At 45.3% G+C, this 14,851-nt stretch overlaps 1 protein-coding gene across 5 annotated transcripts in view; it reads right to left on the bottom strand.

Moving 5' to 3' along the window:
- NCALD (neurocalcin delta) overlaps positions 1–14,851 on the bottom strand; it is a 372,435-nt gene that overhangs the window by 9,479 nt on the left and 348,105 nt on the right. For all 5 annotated transcript variants that reach the window (XM_032415658.1, XM_032415660.1, XM_032415657.1 and 2 more), the window contains one exon: positions 9,610–10,006. In XM_032415658.1, the coding sequence (XP_032271549.1) occupies positions 9,610–9,987 (378 nt within the window). In that variant the 5' untranslated portion in view covers positions 9,988–10,006. The remainder of the gene's footprint in view (positions 1–9,609; positions 10,007–14,851) is intronic.

Consider the following 14,851-nt stretch of genomic DNA (forward strand, 5'->3'; position numbering starts at 1 on the left):
CTGGGCCTCAAAGAGCATGGGAAGGTATCTGTAGTTCTCCAATAAGCCACAAAAAGATAGAAGTGACAGGAAATTCGATGTCTACTCCCCAAACCCACCTCTACTCCCTTACTTACAGGCAGTGGTATTCAGAGAATTAAAAAACTGTCATTCATAATTTACTCATCAGTTATTTATTGAGTGTCTACTATGTTCTAGGTGGCGGACAGTCAATTGTCAAAATGACCGATATGGTCTTTCTTATTGTATATCTCCCCAATCCTCTGGCAAAGGGCTTGGGAGACACTGTATTGGTGACCAAAAGCACCCCATTTCATACAAGCACCATTTAGATGGGTACAGTGATTCCAGTGATGCCTTAATAACCCTTGTGGAAGCCTTCACCTCCTCCACCTCTGGCTCCCATGATGGCGAGGGACTCTCAGCCTCTAAGATTTGGGGCTCATGAAACTCTCCTTGGAATTCTGACGGGAAGTCAACGGTGTGATAGTCCAGAGATTATTCCCTTAATACTCTTGGTTGAACAAATGAATGAAAGACCAGGCAAACAGATGAATTTGTGTTAGAAAATGAGGCCCCCACATTCAACAGAAGGTCTTTAAGAGATTTAGCCTTTAGCTCTTGGGCCAAAGAAGTGGAGTTGGGACAAATAAAGATGGGCTAATATAAAAATCAAAATCCTAACCAAAACAACAAAGAAAGTCAGGATGCCCTTATGTGAGTATATTTTCAAACAGGACTTCTGGAATGGGGCAAAGGCACAATGTCTGAGTGTACTGTAGGTTTGAGGAGGAAGTGAGGGCCCGCATTCCAGACAGCTCTTTCATAACTCTAGACTAGATTTTTTTTTTAATGTGCATCAACTCACAGACAGGGATTAGTGGATTATTCACAGCACCAGGTCTATGACGTGTGTGACACCAGAGCAGTGAGCAAAGAGCTGAGGTGACAAATCCCAATGGTCCCAAGATGAGTAAGTAGATGGCAGCCTGGCAAAACCACATTTGGGAAACTGTCTGTCCCTTTGTCCCCTTCCCACGGCATCAACAACCCAGAGCCGATTGCACTAGAACTTCAGAATCTAGGGCTCCCCAGCACGGGGAGAGAAAAGACTCACGGCCAGACAGCAATCTGAAACAAATCATGTCTTTTATTAGCTCTAGGTCCCCCCCCCCAAATTTAATGGGATTAAACCATGAAGAGGCCAGGCTACTTCCCTACTTATTTTTAGCAACGTCAATGAGAGGCCTGGCAGGGACATCCTGTTTTTAATTAAACTTGAAGAGCCTCATTCTTGAATTGGGTAAACACAGAGCTAGAGGACACCCAAGAGCCTAGCTCTGGCTCAGCCCCTACATAGGCTTGGGACGGTGCCTGCCCTGTGGTCAGGGCTCTCACCAGCTTCTTCATGGCCTGTATTTTTCTTTCTTTTTCCCTCTGAATGAACCACCTCTTGGGATGCTGGAAAAGAAGGAGTCACATCTGCACTGATAAATGTTGTAGACTTAGCGGAGGGCAGGCACAGTTCCAAGAGTTAAAGCTTGACCTTCTCTCTGAAGGAAACCAGACTGCCTTCTTTCACCAGAAGATGGAGGGTCTTCTGACAGGACATCCAAGGCCCCGTGACAACCAACCAAAGGCACAAGAAGTTAAGCAGTACAGGGTTGCGTTTAGATTCTAGATAAAGAACAGCACACCGCGTAGAAGGATACAGCCTATCAGGAAATGAGGGTGGAGAGAGGCCATGAGGATCTTGGAAACACTTTTGAAATAGGATCGATGTCTGTGTTTCTGGAATGGTCTAAGTAGTTTCTTGTTTAGAGCTTAGAAGAATACATTAAGTCAGGAACTTCCCCAATGTTCTACCCAGGTGCTGTAGGTACTTTCACGGGAGGGGCGAGGACAACAGGAGAAGGCCCTGTCCCTTTTCAACCAAAGCAGCTCCATTCTTATATTAGGTTTCATGTAAGACCTTACCTGAAAAAAGTAAACTCATCATTGTCCTCCCAAAACTTATGTATGTGTGTGTGAATACACTACCATCCAGCCTGTTGGCAAGGCCGACATCTTGGCGCCTCTCAGCCATCTAGCTGGGTATCTAGCAGTCAGCCGACCCATTAACTCTGCCTCCTTACTATTTTCTGGAATCTGTCCTTCCTCCTGCCACTGTCTTCTGTCAAGTCAATGTTGGTACTCATCATTTTTAGATAAGCACAGTTAATGTTTTTTTTTTTCAGTCTTACACAAAGTGAAATGCAAAAGCAGCTTCAAATAGCCCCATCCAAAGAGCCCTTTTATCATTGTCCTGAACAGACATTCCAGAGCTGTTGTATTATAGGCCTTCACCTGTGGGGGGCTGGGGGGGGTAGGGACGAGTTTGATTTTGGAGTGCCGACTTTGAAGTATCAGTGTGACAGCTCAGTGGAGATGTCACTAAGAGTAGGACGTAACAGGGGCGCCCGGCTGGCTCGGTTGGTGGAGCGTGCAGCCTTGATCTCGGGGTTGTGAGTTCCAGCCCCCTGGTGGGTGTAGAGATTACTTAAAAATAAAATCTTAAAAAAACAAAAAAAGTTGGACATCACAGAGGTGGAGGTCTGGAAGTAATCGGTTATTCCCTCCATAAAGTGGGGCTACCAAGGTTGTCATGAGGGCTCCGCGAAATGATGCGTGGGCACTGGGTTGAACGGTGTCCCGCAAAACTTCATGTGCACCCAGAAGCTGGCGGAGCTGTGAAGAAGGCGAGGTGACCTTATTTGGAAAGAGGGTCTTTGCAGCTGTGATCAGGTTAAAATAAGATCATACTGGATTAGGACAGGCCCTAACCAATCCAGTGACTGGAGTTCATATAAGAAGAAGGAAATCTGGACACAGACTCACGGGGAGAGCGTCACGTGATGATGGAGGCGTAGGCCGGAGTGTCGCAGCTGTGAGCCAAGGAACACGGAGGGTGCATCACCACCAACGCTGGGAGAGAGGCATGGAACAGATTACCTTCCCTCCCCACCCCCAGGAGTCTCCAGAAGGAACCAACCTTGTCCACACCTGGATTTTGGACTTCTGGCCTCCAGAACTGAGACAGAGTACATTTCTGTTGTGCTAGGCTTCCCAGTTTATGATAATTTGTTATGGCAGACCTAGGACTCGGGTACAGCGTGGAAAGCCCTCAGCACTAGGCCTAGCCCATCGCAAGCACTGAGGGGAGGAGGCTTCTGGAGGAAACACGGGCTGTCGCTGGGACTCTGCTTCGGGAGTATCCATGGTCGGGGAGCAGAAGAAGGAAGAGGAATCCACAAGGGCCACGGGGAGGGAACGGCCAGAGGGGGGCGCCTCACTCATGTCGCCAGATGGCATACTCGATGCTAAGACTTAAACTCTTGTCATAAGATTAATCCCCTAATAAGAAAGGGATAAACCAAACACAACCTCGAGCACGAAGATTAGTTCTTTGAGAAAGTCACTAGCCTAAGCAATTGCTTTAGAGCTTCCTCCAGGAAAGAAATCTAAGTTGCATTCCAGCATCACATCTGTGGTCCACATTCAAAACTGAGAATTAGGCAAGGGTGTGGAGCTGAATTCCCGGGGACCATATCAAAATGGACTAGAAGCTCTTGTTCCATCCCCCACTCCCCACCCCCACCCCCACCGTGGAATCAAAAGAGCACAGTGTTTCAGGTCTCCAAGAAACATGTTAAAATTGATACAGTATCTATGACATCAATTTAGAAAGATGATCGGGAGAAAAAATGCAAGTGCCAGTCAGGAAGTGGCTCTGAAAGAATGTAAAGAAGTTTTCCTGGTCCTCACTTTGGTCCTGAGGGGCACAGACACTCACAAGTTGGCTGGTGATCTTGCAACCAGCTGGGACTAATCTGTGCATCTGTTTGGTGCTCCTGGAGGGCAAACGTTTGCCTGGCCCCCACCATCACCTCCTTCCTCCTTGCCCAGCTGCTGTATAGTTTTGCGTGCCTTTCATCACATGAGGGAATGAGGAAAAAATTTTCCAATACTGCTAAAAAGAAACAGAGATGAAATCTTCTGTGATGAGCCGCCAGGATATTCCCAGTCACCTCCTTCCCTCAGGTTCCACTCATTCAAAAGGCATGAAAAGATAGATTAAGGGTGTCCTGATGTTCACCCTGCCTTCATTTAAAATGCCAATTAACCCTGAATCACAACAAGGAGGGAGAGTCTAATTCCAAGACAGTAATTATTTGAACACCAATATTTTCGAAGCGATCACTAACATACAAGTAATACATAGGCTAATTAGAAAATTTCCAACCTAGTTTTCAAAGTAAGTTTCCTGAGGACTGTTCTGGGTAACATTACGTCAGCCTGTGTATATCCTCTCGGAAAGTCTCTAACCTGAACTTGAGAACCAACCCAGCCAGGTCCTCCCCAAAGAGTCCCAATGCATGAAGTTTGCCTGTGGGCTCAGGGCAATAGTTCGGGCTTGGGAGACTCCTGGTGCCAACCACATTCTCTCCTGGAAAGCTGATCATTCTTTTATCAGAGTCCTGTGAGCATCAGAGTAGCGCAGAAGTTTTAGTTATTCCCAGATGGGCTGGTATTTGATAGGAAAGGTAACAGGTGAAGAAGGTAGGAACTCCTAAAGTCATCTGTTCCAGAATATCTGTGAGTTCCACCAATTGAGAGTTTCATTGGGTTACCTCCCTCCTCTCTGTGAACATAAATTTTGTTGACTAGGTAAATTTAACTTAAAACTTAATAGAAGATTCTATTACCTTGTCCTTTGGGAAACGACCTCCCTTTATTTAGCAGGAAAACCTCTTGTCCTCGCTCTGGAAACTGTGATAGAATAATGGTAGCCAACATTTATTGAGCTCCTAACATCCCAGGGAACATCCAAGCCCTCGTGGCCACATCAGCAATGCCCCTTCCCGCTTGCTCAGCCCTTTCCTCAGACCCTGTGCTGGGCTGGGTGTGGGCGTGCAGACCTGCCTCCAGCTGGGCTCACAGGTTGCTGCATGGGGCAGAAAGGCTTTTCCCTGCTCTTGTGGCCCCCACCTGGAGGAGAGGATCTGCTGTAACATGAGGAAAGGTTAGAGCTGTTATCTGTCTGGCTTACGACTCCTGAGAGGCAGTTTTGATGCTAATAAAATACTGGGCCTAAACCATGTTCCTAAATTTGTCACTTAAAAAAAAACAAACACGTGAATGTAAAAATGTTCATTTAAGACTCTAAAAATAAATCTGCATATGGTTTTATTTGTTCATCCAGATGTTGATATAGCACAAAATTATTTTTTTTAAAAAAGAACATAACTGCATTTTGGCATATGTGGTAGACTGAATAACAGTCCCCCCAAAGATATGCATGTTGTTACCCCCGGAACCTGTGAATATCTTACCTTACATACGAAAAGGGACTTTGCAGATGGGATTAAGCTAAGGATCTTGTGATCGGGAGAGGTTGTCCTAACGGGCTGGTCCCAATGTTATCACAAGGGTCTTTCTGAGTGGAAGCGAGAAGCAAAGTGAGATACCCAGAGAAATGCTGGTGTGAGAAGGACTCAATCAATCTACTATTGCTGACTTTGGACATGGAGGAAGGGGGCCACAAGCCAAGGAATGCTTCCAGAAACCAGGAAAGGCAAGGAAAGAGATTTTCCCCTAAAGCCTCCAGAAGGAATGCAACCTGTGGACACCTTGATTTTAGTCCAGTAGAACTGATTTCAGACCTCCGACCTGGAGAACTGTTAAGATAATAACTTTGTGTTGTTTTAAGCAACGAATTTTACGGTAATCTGTCACATCAGCAAGAGGAAACTCCCAGGGTGTCGTTAGCGTCTGCAACAGAAACCAAAGCTTGTCACTGTAAACAATATTCTGCGGATACCAATGCTACACTACACTTGCTAAACTACAAGAAACAATGTCAGGGAAGAAAAACTAGAAAATTTGTGGATTACTACACTCCACTGTTGAGCCTAATTATAAACTTGTTTGGGCCCTGACCAGTTTTTAGTGTCTGTTGGTGAACACCAGGAAGTTGCATTTTATTAAATTTTATTAAATTGCTTGAATTTCTGGTGTCTTGGAGGAGCAGAAGTTTAGCCAAGAATTTATATGTTGGTGCTTGTCATCAAGCTGCAGGTTTTACTCACTTTAACAAATAGAACCGTCATTTGTGAATGATTCTGGGGCCCACAGCTTGCTCTTGTCTCATCACTCCTTAACATATATTTACCCAAACACAAAGCAGAAACCCACTGGACAGTGACTCCTTTGAAGTACGCGCATCTCCAGCGGAGGTCCTTCCTTGATGGCGCCGACCAGCTAGAACCCGCACCCCCCAAAGAGAGAATCTGCACACAGGTACCCAGCTTCTTGGGACAGGGACAGGGCCTAGAGTGCTTTCACTTTCGGAGTGGGGAGAGAAAAGAGGAAAAAAATAGAATGGGAAGTCTGGTAATATCCTCCACATCCCAGTTCATCCAGAGTCACTGCAACCCGGGGATTAGCGCAAGAATGAGAGAATCCACGAACTGTCAGTTTGCAGAGTAGCAGAATAGAGTTACACAGCCCTTCATAGGAAAAGGGTTCTAAATTTAATTTAATCTCATTGGCAATTTGGAAATTGCCTCAAGGGGCTGCAGGGTTTCCTCCCCACGGTCATGAATATTAATCATCAGGGTGCGGTGCTGTAGAAAACAATGAAGGAGACTCAAGGCTTCCATTTGCAGGCTCCTAAAAAACCCTGAGTGGATAAGCATTTATTAAGGACTCCGAGTCCTTCCCGTGATGACCTGGAAGCTTCCCGTGGGCCTGCGAGTGGACTGAGCTACTTACAAGTGGAGGAAAATGTCTTGGGAGGCTGAATGGCCCTTCGTTTCTATGATCACTTCCTACATTCCATGCTGAACACAGAGGAAGTCGGCGAGGGCTCGGCAAGTGCTGACGAGCACCTTCCGCGCATCCTCGGCAAAGTCCCCACCCGCCCTTGCAAACCAAATTCCACAGCCCAGGGCGAGTGTCTGTATTCCTGCCCACACTCTTTATTCCCAGCGCCAGCTACTTAGCAGGTGCTTAACTGAATGGTTGGATGTTCATAAGCCCCTGGGGTCTGGAGGGTTCTCCCTGACTGCGGGTCAACATCTTCGTCAATACTGGCCACCAAACTCCTGACCAGGGGCAGCCAGGAGAACTGCACAAAAATGTTCAACAGAGATAACACAGTGGCTACTAGGAATTTTTTTCCCCCAGATCCCAATTAGGAAGTCATTCTCTTCAAAAGGAGAACATAGTCACCCCTTTCTCTGCAGTGAGGCAGAGGACACGGGGTCAGAGTGCAGCACTCCCCCCAAAAAGGAGAGACAAAAGAAAGCTAATTAAAATGAATCACCTTTGAAATTTAAATTTTTGTTTAATTAGCAAAGATGAAGAAAAATCGGAAAAGTGCAATGACGCGGCACACCCTTCATTCACTCAGGGAGCGCATTTGGGAAAACAGTTTGGCAGAGAGCATCGAGTACCTCAGAAATCAATGCTCCTTCCCTTTGGCCCAGTAATTGCACTTCTGGGAATCCATTCTAAGGGAATAATCCTAAATACAGAAAAAGTTTCATGCACAAGAATTATCTGTTATTTTATATTTAAAAATTACAGTATCATGTATATTAATAAAACCTGGAAACAACCTATATATCCAACAATAGAGGAAGAGAAAGTAAATTATATTGTATGACTATTATGCATCTATTAAAATATCGTTATTAAAGTTTTTATGACATGAGAAATGCTTGCATTATTAAGTGAAAATGGCAAGATACAAAATTTCATATACATTATGAAATCAATTAGACATTTTCAAATGCATGGAAATTAGACCAGAAAATATCATTTGCTAATATTATAAAATTAATAGCAATGATTCTCTTTGTAGGTGGAGTGGGATTATGGAGAATTCTTCTCTTTTGCTTTTATATTTTTCTATACTGCCCATATTTTTGCCATTGACATTATATTTTTCATACATTTATCCTTGGGGGCGGGGAGAAATCCTTTAGTCTTGTTTAAGATTTTGTCTCTGAGGGATTAATTTAACACACCGCGTTCAGAGAGTCGCTGCTCCCGGTGAAGGAAAAGCCGCAGAAAGAACTAGTTGGCAGACCTGGGAGAGTTTGCTAGTACAGAGGTCAACTGGATTCCTGCTCCGCCCCCGGCTCCGTGTGCACCTGTCCCTCTCACTGCCCCTGCGGGTTCAGGCCCCCTGGCCCAGGAGCAGACCACAGGCCTCAGCTACAAGGGCTCGAGGACAAGGCAGTCATGTGGGTCTCTTTTGGCTCTGACCTTAGCTTCTGTAACAGGTCTCCCTGGTTCTTTCCTTGAAAGCAAGTGCCCCTCTGACTCCCCTCCCAACCTCACCAGCAGTGGATTGTTCTCTGTCTCCTTGTGATCCTTCCAGCACCCCCACCTGTCCTCCCGGGAGCTGCAGATCTATCTTGAAACCCTGACACTCTGGAATGAGTGCTGGCTTCTGAGATGAGCCCTCCAGGAAGCCGAATGCCCACTCTTGGTCTGCTGTCTGCTTCCAGATGCTTCCCTCTTGTGCCCATTCGCCTGCCAAGATGATGAGTGATGGCCAGCCCACCCACCTAGTCCTTTTTACTGCCTGCAGCTGAAGCTGTCCTGATCCTCCCCTGAGCTGTGTCTCAGTCCCCCTAAGTTCCTCCCAGTCCCAGTCACTGCCAATCAAGCTGTAGGTGCCATGACCACTTATGACTCCTTATGCCCCTTCCCCACTTTCCCTTCGGGTCTGACAGGGAAAATAGGGCCAACACCAGGGCCCGTTCTCCTGTACCATTCAGGGTATTTACTCTGGGTGAGTGGTTTGGGGAAATAAAATGGACTGCTTCCTATTAAAATGATGGAGGACTTGATTCTACAATGTTTGTATTTCTGATGAGACAGAAGCCAGCCCAGAAATCCCTGCCTTTATTTAAGAGTCTAAGAAAGTTGTAAATTAACGATGGTGGTGATGATGAGCTTTTCCATGCGGCTGGCACTGCGCTAGGCACTGAACATGGACAGTCACATCTAATCTTGAACTAACCCCACAACATGGGGTGATGGTTCCATTTCACAGATGAGGACACTGAGGCTCACTTAGGTGAATTAAGCCGGTCAGAGTCACAGAGGTGGTGACTGAAAGGGGCAGGGTCTGAACTCCAGGTCAGAGACTGATCATTACACACCACTCCAGGGGCTATAACCCCAAAGGCTTGAGGTCTGGGCAGGTCACTGGGATGGGTGGATGGAGGGGCCACAGTGAGCAGGATTTGCTGAAGAGTGTACATCCATCTGTAGGGTGGGGGTCATCACAAAGCAATCAGGTGACTTAGGCCAAGCAAGAATGGGGGCCCAATGTTGCCAGATTTGAGTTTTCAAGAGATGCCAACCAATCTGCGTTTTTATGTGTAATCTCCTGTTTGGAAATATGGGTTCAGCATTTCCAAAAACACTGGGTAGGCCGAATCAAAGACTAGATGGCACCGGTCGGCAACCCGCCCCATGCTGGATGGTGCACCTGCCAGTTCTTACCTGTGACTCACGCCCTTCGCTTTGTCAGGGGCTAGGGCTACGTACCTGCACAATCTCTAGCATCTCCGCCTTGCTGATGTAGCCATTTCCATCCAGGTCATACATGCTGAAGGCCCATTTCAGCTTCTGCTCCAGCTTCCCCCTCGATGTCACGCTCAGGGCTATGATGAATTCTCTAAAGTCTATCGTCCCATCTCCATTGGCATCGAAGGTGCGGAAGACGTGCTCTGCAAATTTGGAAGCATCCCCGTAAGGGAAAAAGTTCCCGTAAATTTTCTTAAACTCTTCCATTGACAAATGTCCACTGGGGCAGTCTCTCAAGAAGCCTTTATACCATTCCTGGATCTCGTGCTCTGTAAAGTCTGTGCTTTCCAGCAAATCCTGCATGACCTCTGGGCGAAGCTTGCTGTTCTGTTTCCCCATCCTGGCAGCGAGAATTCAGCTGCAGAGAGAAAAGAAGACGTCTCATTTTTAGACCTGTTTTTCAGAGGCACACTTTATAATTTGTGATTGTTCCTTTGGGAAAAAGAAATAGACTCTTTTAGTCCACAACACCGTCTGGTTTTCCACTCAGCCAAACAAAATGATAGAAAGACAGGCAGTCAGAAGATGCCGAGCAGAAATAGCACTGACCAGAAAACTGATAATTCTTCTATACAGAGCCATGCAAAAACAAGGGATTTGTAATGAAAGAAAGAGGGAGAAAAGGAGGGAGGGGGAGAGCCAGAGCCAGAGAAATTGGCTACTTCGTTCTGCCTCATCTATTTGCAAGAGGTCTAGTCTAGCCTGACATTAAGACGTCTGAGGCTCTAACATCCAATCCAAGTATTAGCAGAGAAAATTTAAGGAGGAGAACTGGAAGAGAGAGAGAGACAAAAGAGGTAATTTATGTTTTATTGCTAGAATATTTCCCAGGAAAGTGCTGCTTGGGTACCTTCTGAATATTATGAAACAGATATGACTGAGGAAAATACAAACCCATCTAATACCATTAAAGGCTACCAAGTTAGATGGGTTATTTAAATTCACAAGGTCAATTCACTGTCAGCATTGGTTTCAGATGGTAAAGATGAGGCTTCATAAACCGCTTACGTGCATGCCTATGGAAGAGGCCAAACTTTCCTTTTTAAATACAATTAACCTCATATTTTATTGTAACAGTAGTACACATCCATCGTAAAATAGTAAAACAGCACAGTGATGCATAAAGAAAAAAGTTAGCAACATTTCAAATCTTAACACTTAGAGATAACCCTGCTAGCATTTAGGTGTGTGTCCTTCCATATTTTTTATATGCATGCTTATCTAAATATACTATTAACATATGTTTTTAGTACATTTACATTTCAAAAAACAAGAATATATACACTTTTATTACCTGTTTTTAAACTTAACATAGTGGGGGGGTAACAAAGGCAACTTTTGTTAGATGGGAAAAAAACAACTAGAATTATCATCTTCCTATTCACAGAGCCATCAACATTAAGTAAGTAAGCACCTGGCACCAGGCATGCATCTGGTGCTGCGGATTCAAAGAAGAGTGAGATGTGGCCCCTCCGTCTTCAGGGGCCTCCAGCTGTTTAAGTTCAGAAATGGTGGTGACAGTGAGGGGACAGTACACTAGCTATTCAGTTCACAGTTGCCAGGGAATGGATGTGGTACGATGAGAGAACATAGAGCGGATACCCAAGCCAAAAGGGGACATAGGTGCTATCAGGAAAGCCTTCCTGGAGGAGGTGATATCTGAGCTTAGTTCCTATTTCCAAAGTCTTATGATTTAAGCACGGTCAAGATCAGCCCCTTCTCATAAAGGGGCTCTGCATTTATACTTTGCATTTTTCCTATATTGGAAAAAATCCTGAAAGTAAAGCTTGGAAAATTAAAGACTATATGAAAGACCACACATCCCCATTTTAATCGTGATTCCCAGTTTCCTTTGAGATTTTCTCTTCTGGTGTTTATTTGTTAATGTCTGTCTCCCTCCTTCTGCAGGGTCAGCCCCTTCAGACGGAGTCTCTGTTGGGACTACTTTTCCCTCTCTGGTCCCCATAAATAACACTTGGTAAGTTAATGAAAAAAGGAACGACCGATAGACAGATGAATCATTACAACACGGAAATCTGTAATAATCTTCCCAGAAAAGAAGTCTTTCCACTACAGCGATGAGGCCCTGGCTATTCATCATAGCCGTAGGATTTTTTTTATCTTATAACTAGAAGTTTGTACCTTTGACCCCCTTTACCTGGTCGCGCCCCCCACCCCGCTCCGCCCCCCAGTTGGGGATCTCTTATATTGAATTGCCTGTCTTTTGCCCCCACTAAAAATAAATTCCTAGAGGGCGGTGTTTGCATCTCACCCTGCTCAAACTTCTTACATTTTATCCATAGTTCAAGAAATGCCAAGCAATCTTAGTAATTGGCAAGTTGACTGATTTTGTTTTCTGAGTTTTGCACTGGAGGCAGAACGGGCTCCGCGCCCCACCCCCTTCCTAGACAGGGACCCTCCGAAAGGGTGGAGAGAGGACAGCACAGGTCCTATTAGCAGGACCAACAGCCACAGGGGCAGGAAGTCCCCTCTTCATGCAGAATCAGGCAAACACCATTTTATGCAAGAGCAAGACTAAACTACAGCTCCAAATGAAGCACAATTTATAAATTGAACCTTCCAATAACTTTCATTTCCCTCATGTGTCCCTTTTTTTTCTGGAGGGAGAAAAGCAAAGTTAGAGAGGCTGGTCTGTATTAGAATTTCGAAACTGTCATTTAGTTGTTAAGTTGGCAATTTGCCTGAGGCAAGAATTCAGAAACATGAGGTAATACATAATACATGGCTTTCCAGAGCTCCGGAACATTTTTATGAAATTTACAAGTAATTTCAGGTTTTCCTTTTGGGGGGCTCTTTAAAGTACAGCTCTTTGGTGTGGTGTTCAATCAAATCACCATCCCTATACTTTGGTTCTGTGCAAATCACCATGTGCCCAGCCTTAAGAAAAAAATATTATTTTGATATTTAGATCTACTCTCTTAAAGAATGATTTCTTTTTTCTGGGTCTATACAACACTGTTTCTTCAAAACTAAACTTAAGTTCCTTTCCCAATGTCTAAAATGTGCTTCTCACTTCTTAGCTGTTTTTGCACTAGAAACAAACTGCCTCAACATTTTGGCTAAGTCTTCCACTGAGACTGATCTCTGTGTAGCTGTTTTTCAGTAAACAGTAATTAAACCACATTTACAAATTCATTAGCACAGAAAGGCCATAACACAAACAAGGCAGAAGAGCATGGAATAAGTGATTTGGGAAGCCGTGTTTGCAACTGAGTCCAGAATGTGTTTCCGTAGATAATTACAAATACTTTACCAAGTATGATGTCTGAACTTGAGAAAATCATCTGGACTTGGTAGACTGTACAACAGAAATCTCAGGGGACGTATGATAGCGTTTCTTTCCCTGGGGGGAGGAGGGAAAAGACAGAGGAATGCCTGACAATACCTTTTTCTATTGAAAGACAGGAATTTCTGCCTGTTTGAGGTGAAGAGGGGATAAAAATACCATCAGGGAAATGCTGTGTTCATTAGCAGTCCAGAAAAAAATCGTCGGGAGACAAAAGTTGCACGTCAGGTCAAATCCTTTTCACTACTCCATTTGGTTATTAAAGCATTAACTTTGTGCTAGTAGAACATAGTGGGGAAAAACTCAGGCCATGGAATAAAAATGCTTGGTTTCAAAGCCTGTCTGAATTGCTGACTAGCTCTTGGGTATTAAGTAATTCACTGAACTTTTTGGTGCGCCTAAGTTCTGTTATCTATAAAATGAGTTCAGCGGTGCGAGTTTGTATCTCACTGATTTGATGTGAGAATTAAATGAGACAGTCATGTGCATAAAACTCTGGCGCTGAGGCTGGGCCAGACGCTGTGGTAAATGAAAACCACATCTTGTCCTTGATAGCCCTTCATCCATCATTCTATTGAAACTTCACGGCAACCCTGAGTGATAGACAGGACGTTTTATAAGCAAAGAAATGAAATCTCAGGCCAAGCGACTTATCCCAAGTCACACAGCTTGGGAACGAGGCAGCCAAATGGTAAATTCCGTTCGCACTTGGCTGTCCCCTGGTTTTGCCCCTACGTCCTACTAACCCCGTGGACAAAGCACAGATGGAAGTTAAGACGACAGTTCCATAAAAAGTCAGAAAGAAGCAGTTAGGAGAGAGGAGACAACCTCCTATTAGCACTCATTCATTTCACAAGTAGGTGCTAAGTGTCTCCTAGGAGGGAGGCATGGCTCTCAGCACCAGGAATTCATCAGGGAACAGACAAAACCCTAGTTCTCACGGAGCTGACAGTCTAGTAGCAAGAGACATACGATAAATAAGATAAATAAGGGAAATGTTGTCAAGAGTTGTTCCACGGAGAAAAGTAAAGAAGGAAGGGGGTTGGGGAATGCCAGGAGTGGCTGGGTGGGTGTCAAAATGTTAGCTAAGAAGCCAGGGAAGGCCCCATTAAGAAAGTGACATTGGCAAAGGAAGAGAGGAGGGGAAGGAGGGAGCCGTGGAGATGACTGGGAGAAGGCTATTCCAGGCAGAGAAAACAGCCAACGAGAAGGGTCTAGATGGGGAGCAGGCTTAGGGGGTCAGGGATGCGGCTGGGGCGGAGGGCGGGGAGGAAAGCGGATGAGACCAGAACAGTAACAAGGGCCGGGTGACGTGGGACCCATAGGAGACGCTAAGGGCAGTGGCTTCCACTCTGAGTGAGACGGAGCCATTGCAGGATTTGGGGTTATATTCTACCGGGAACTCTCTGGCTGCCGCTTTGAGAGTAAACCAAACGAGGGTAGCGCAGAGGCAGGGAGACAGCTGGGAAGCCGTGGCAAGGACCCAGACACGAGCCAAGGGCACCGGGACCAAGGTGGCAGTAAGCAGAGAAGGTGAGAAGGGCTTGGATTCTGGACACAGCTTGAAGGGAGAGTCCACAGGATTGGATGATGGTTTGTGAACAAAGAGACTGGTCCAGCATAACTCCAAGGTTCTGGTCTAAGCAACTATAAAGATGAAGTTGACCCTGAAATGGGAAAAATGCAGAAGCAGGGCTTTGGGGCGAGGCAGGGGCATGGCTCTCGGTGCTTCTGTGCCGGTATTCATTCTGAGATGCCCAGCATATACCCAGCTGGAGATGTCAAGTAGGTAGCTAGATGGGCAATGTCTGGAGTTAGAGGAAGAGGTCCAGGGAGAGAATACATTCGGGAGTCATCAGCATACAGACAATATTTATAAGCCAAAGACTAGATGAA

This window comes from Phoca vitulina, unplaced genomic scaffold, assembly GCF_004348235.1.
Source record: "Phoca vitulina isolate PV1807 unplaced genomic scaffold, GSC_HSeal_1.0 scaffold18, whole genome shotgun sequence".
Taxonomy (NCBI): Eukaryota; Metazoa; Chordata; class Mammalia; order Carnivora; family Phocidae; genus Phoca; species Phoca vitulina.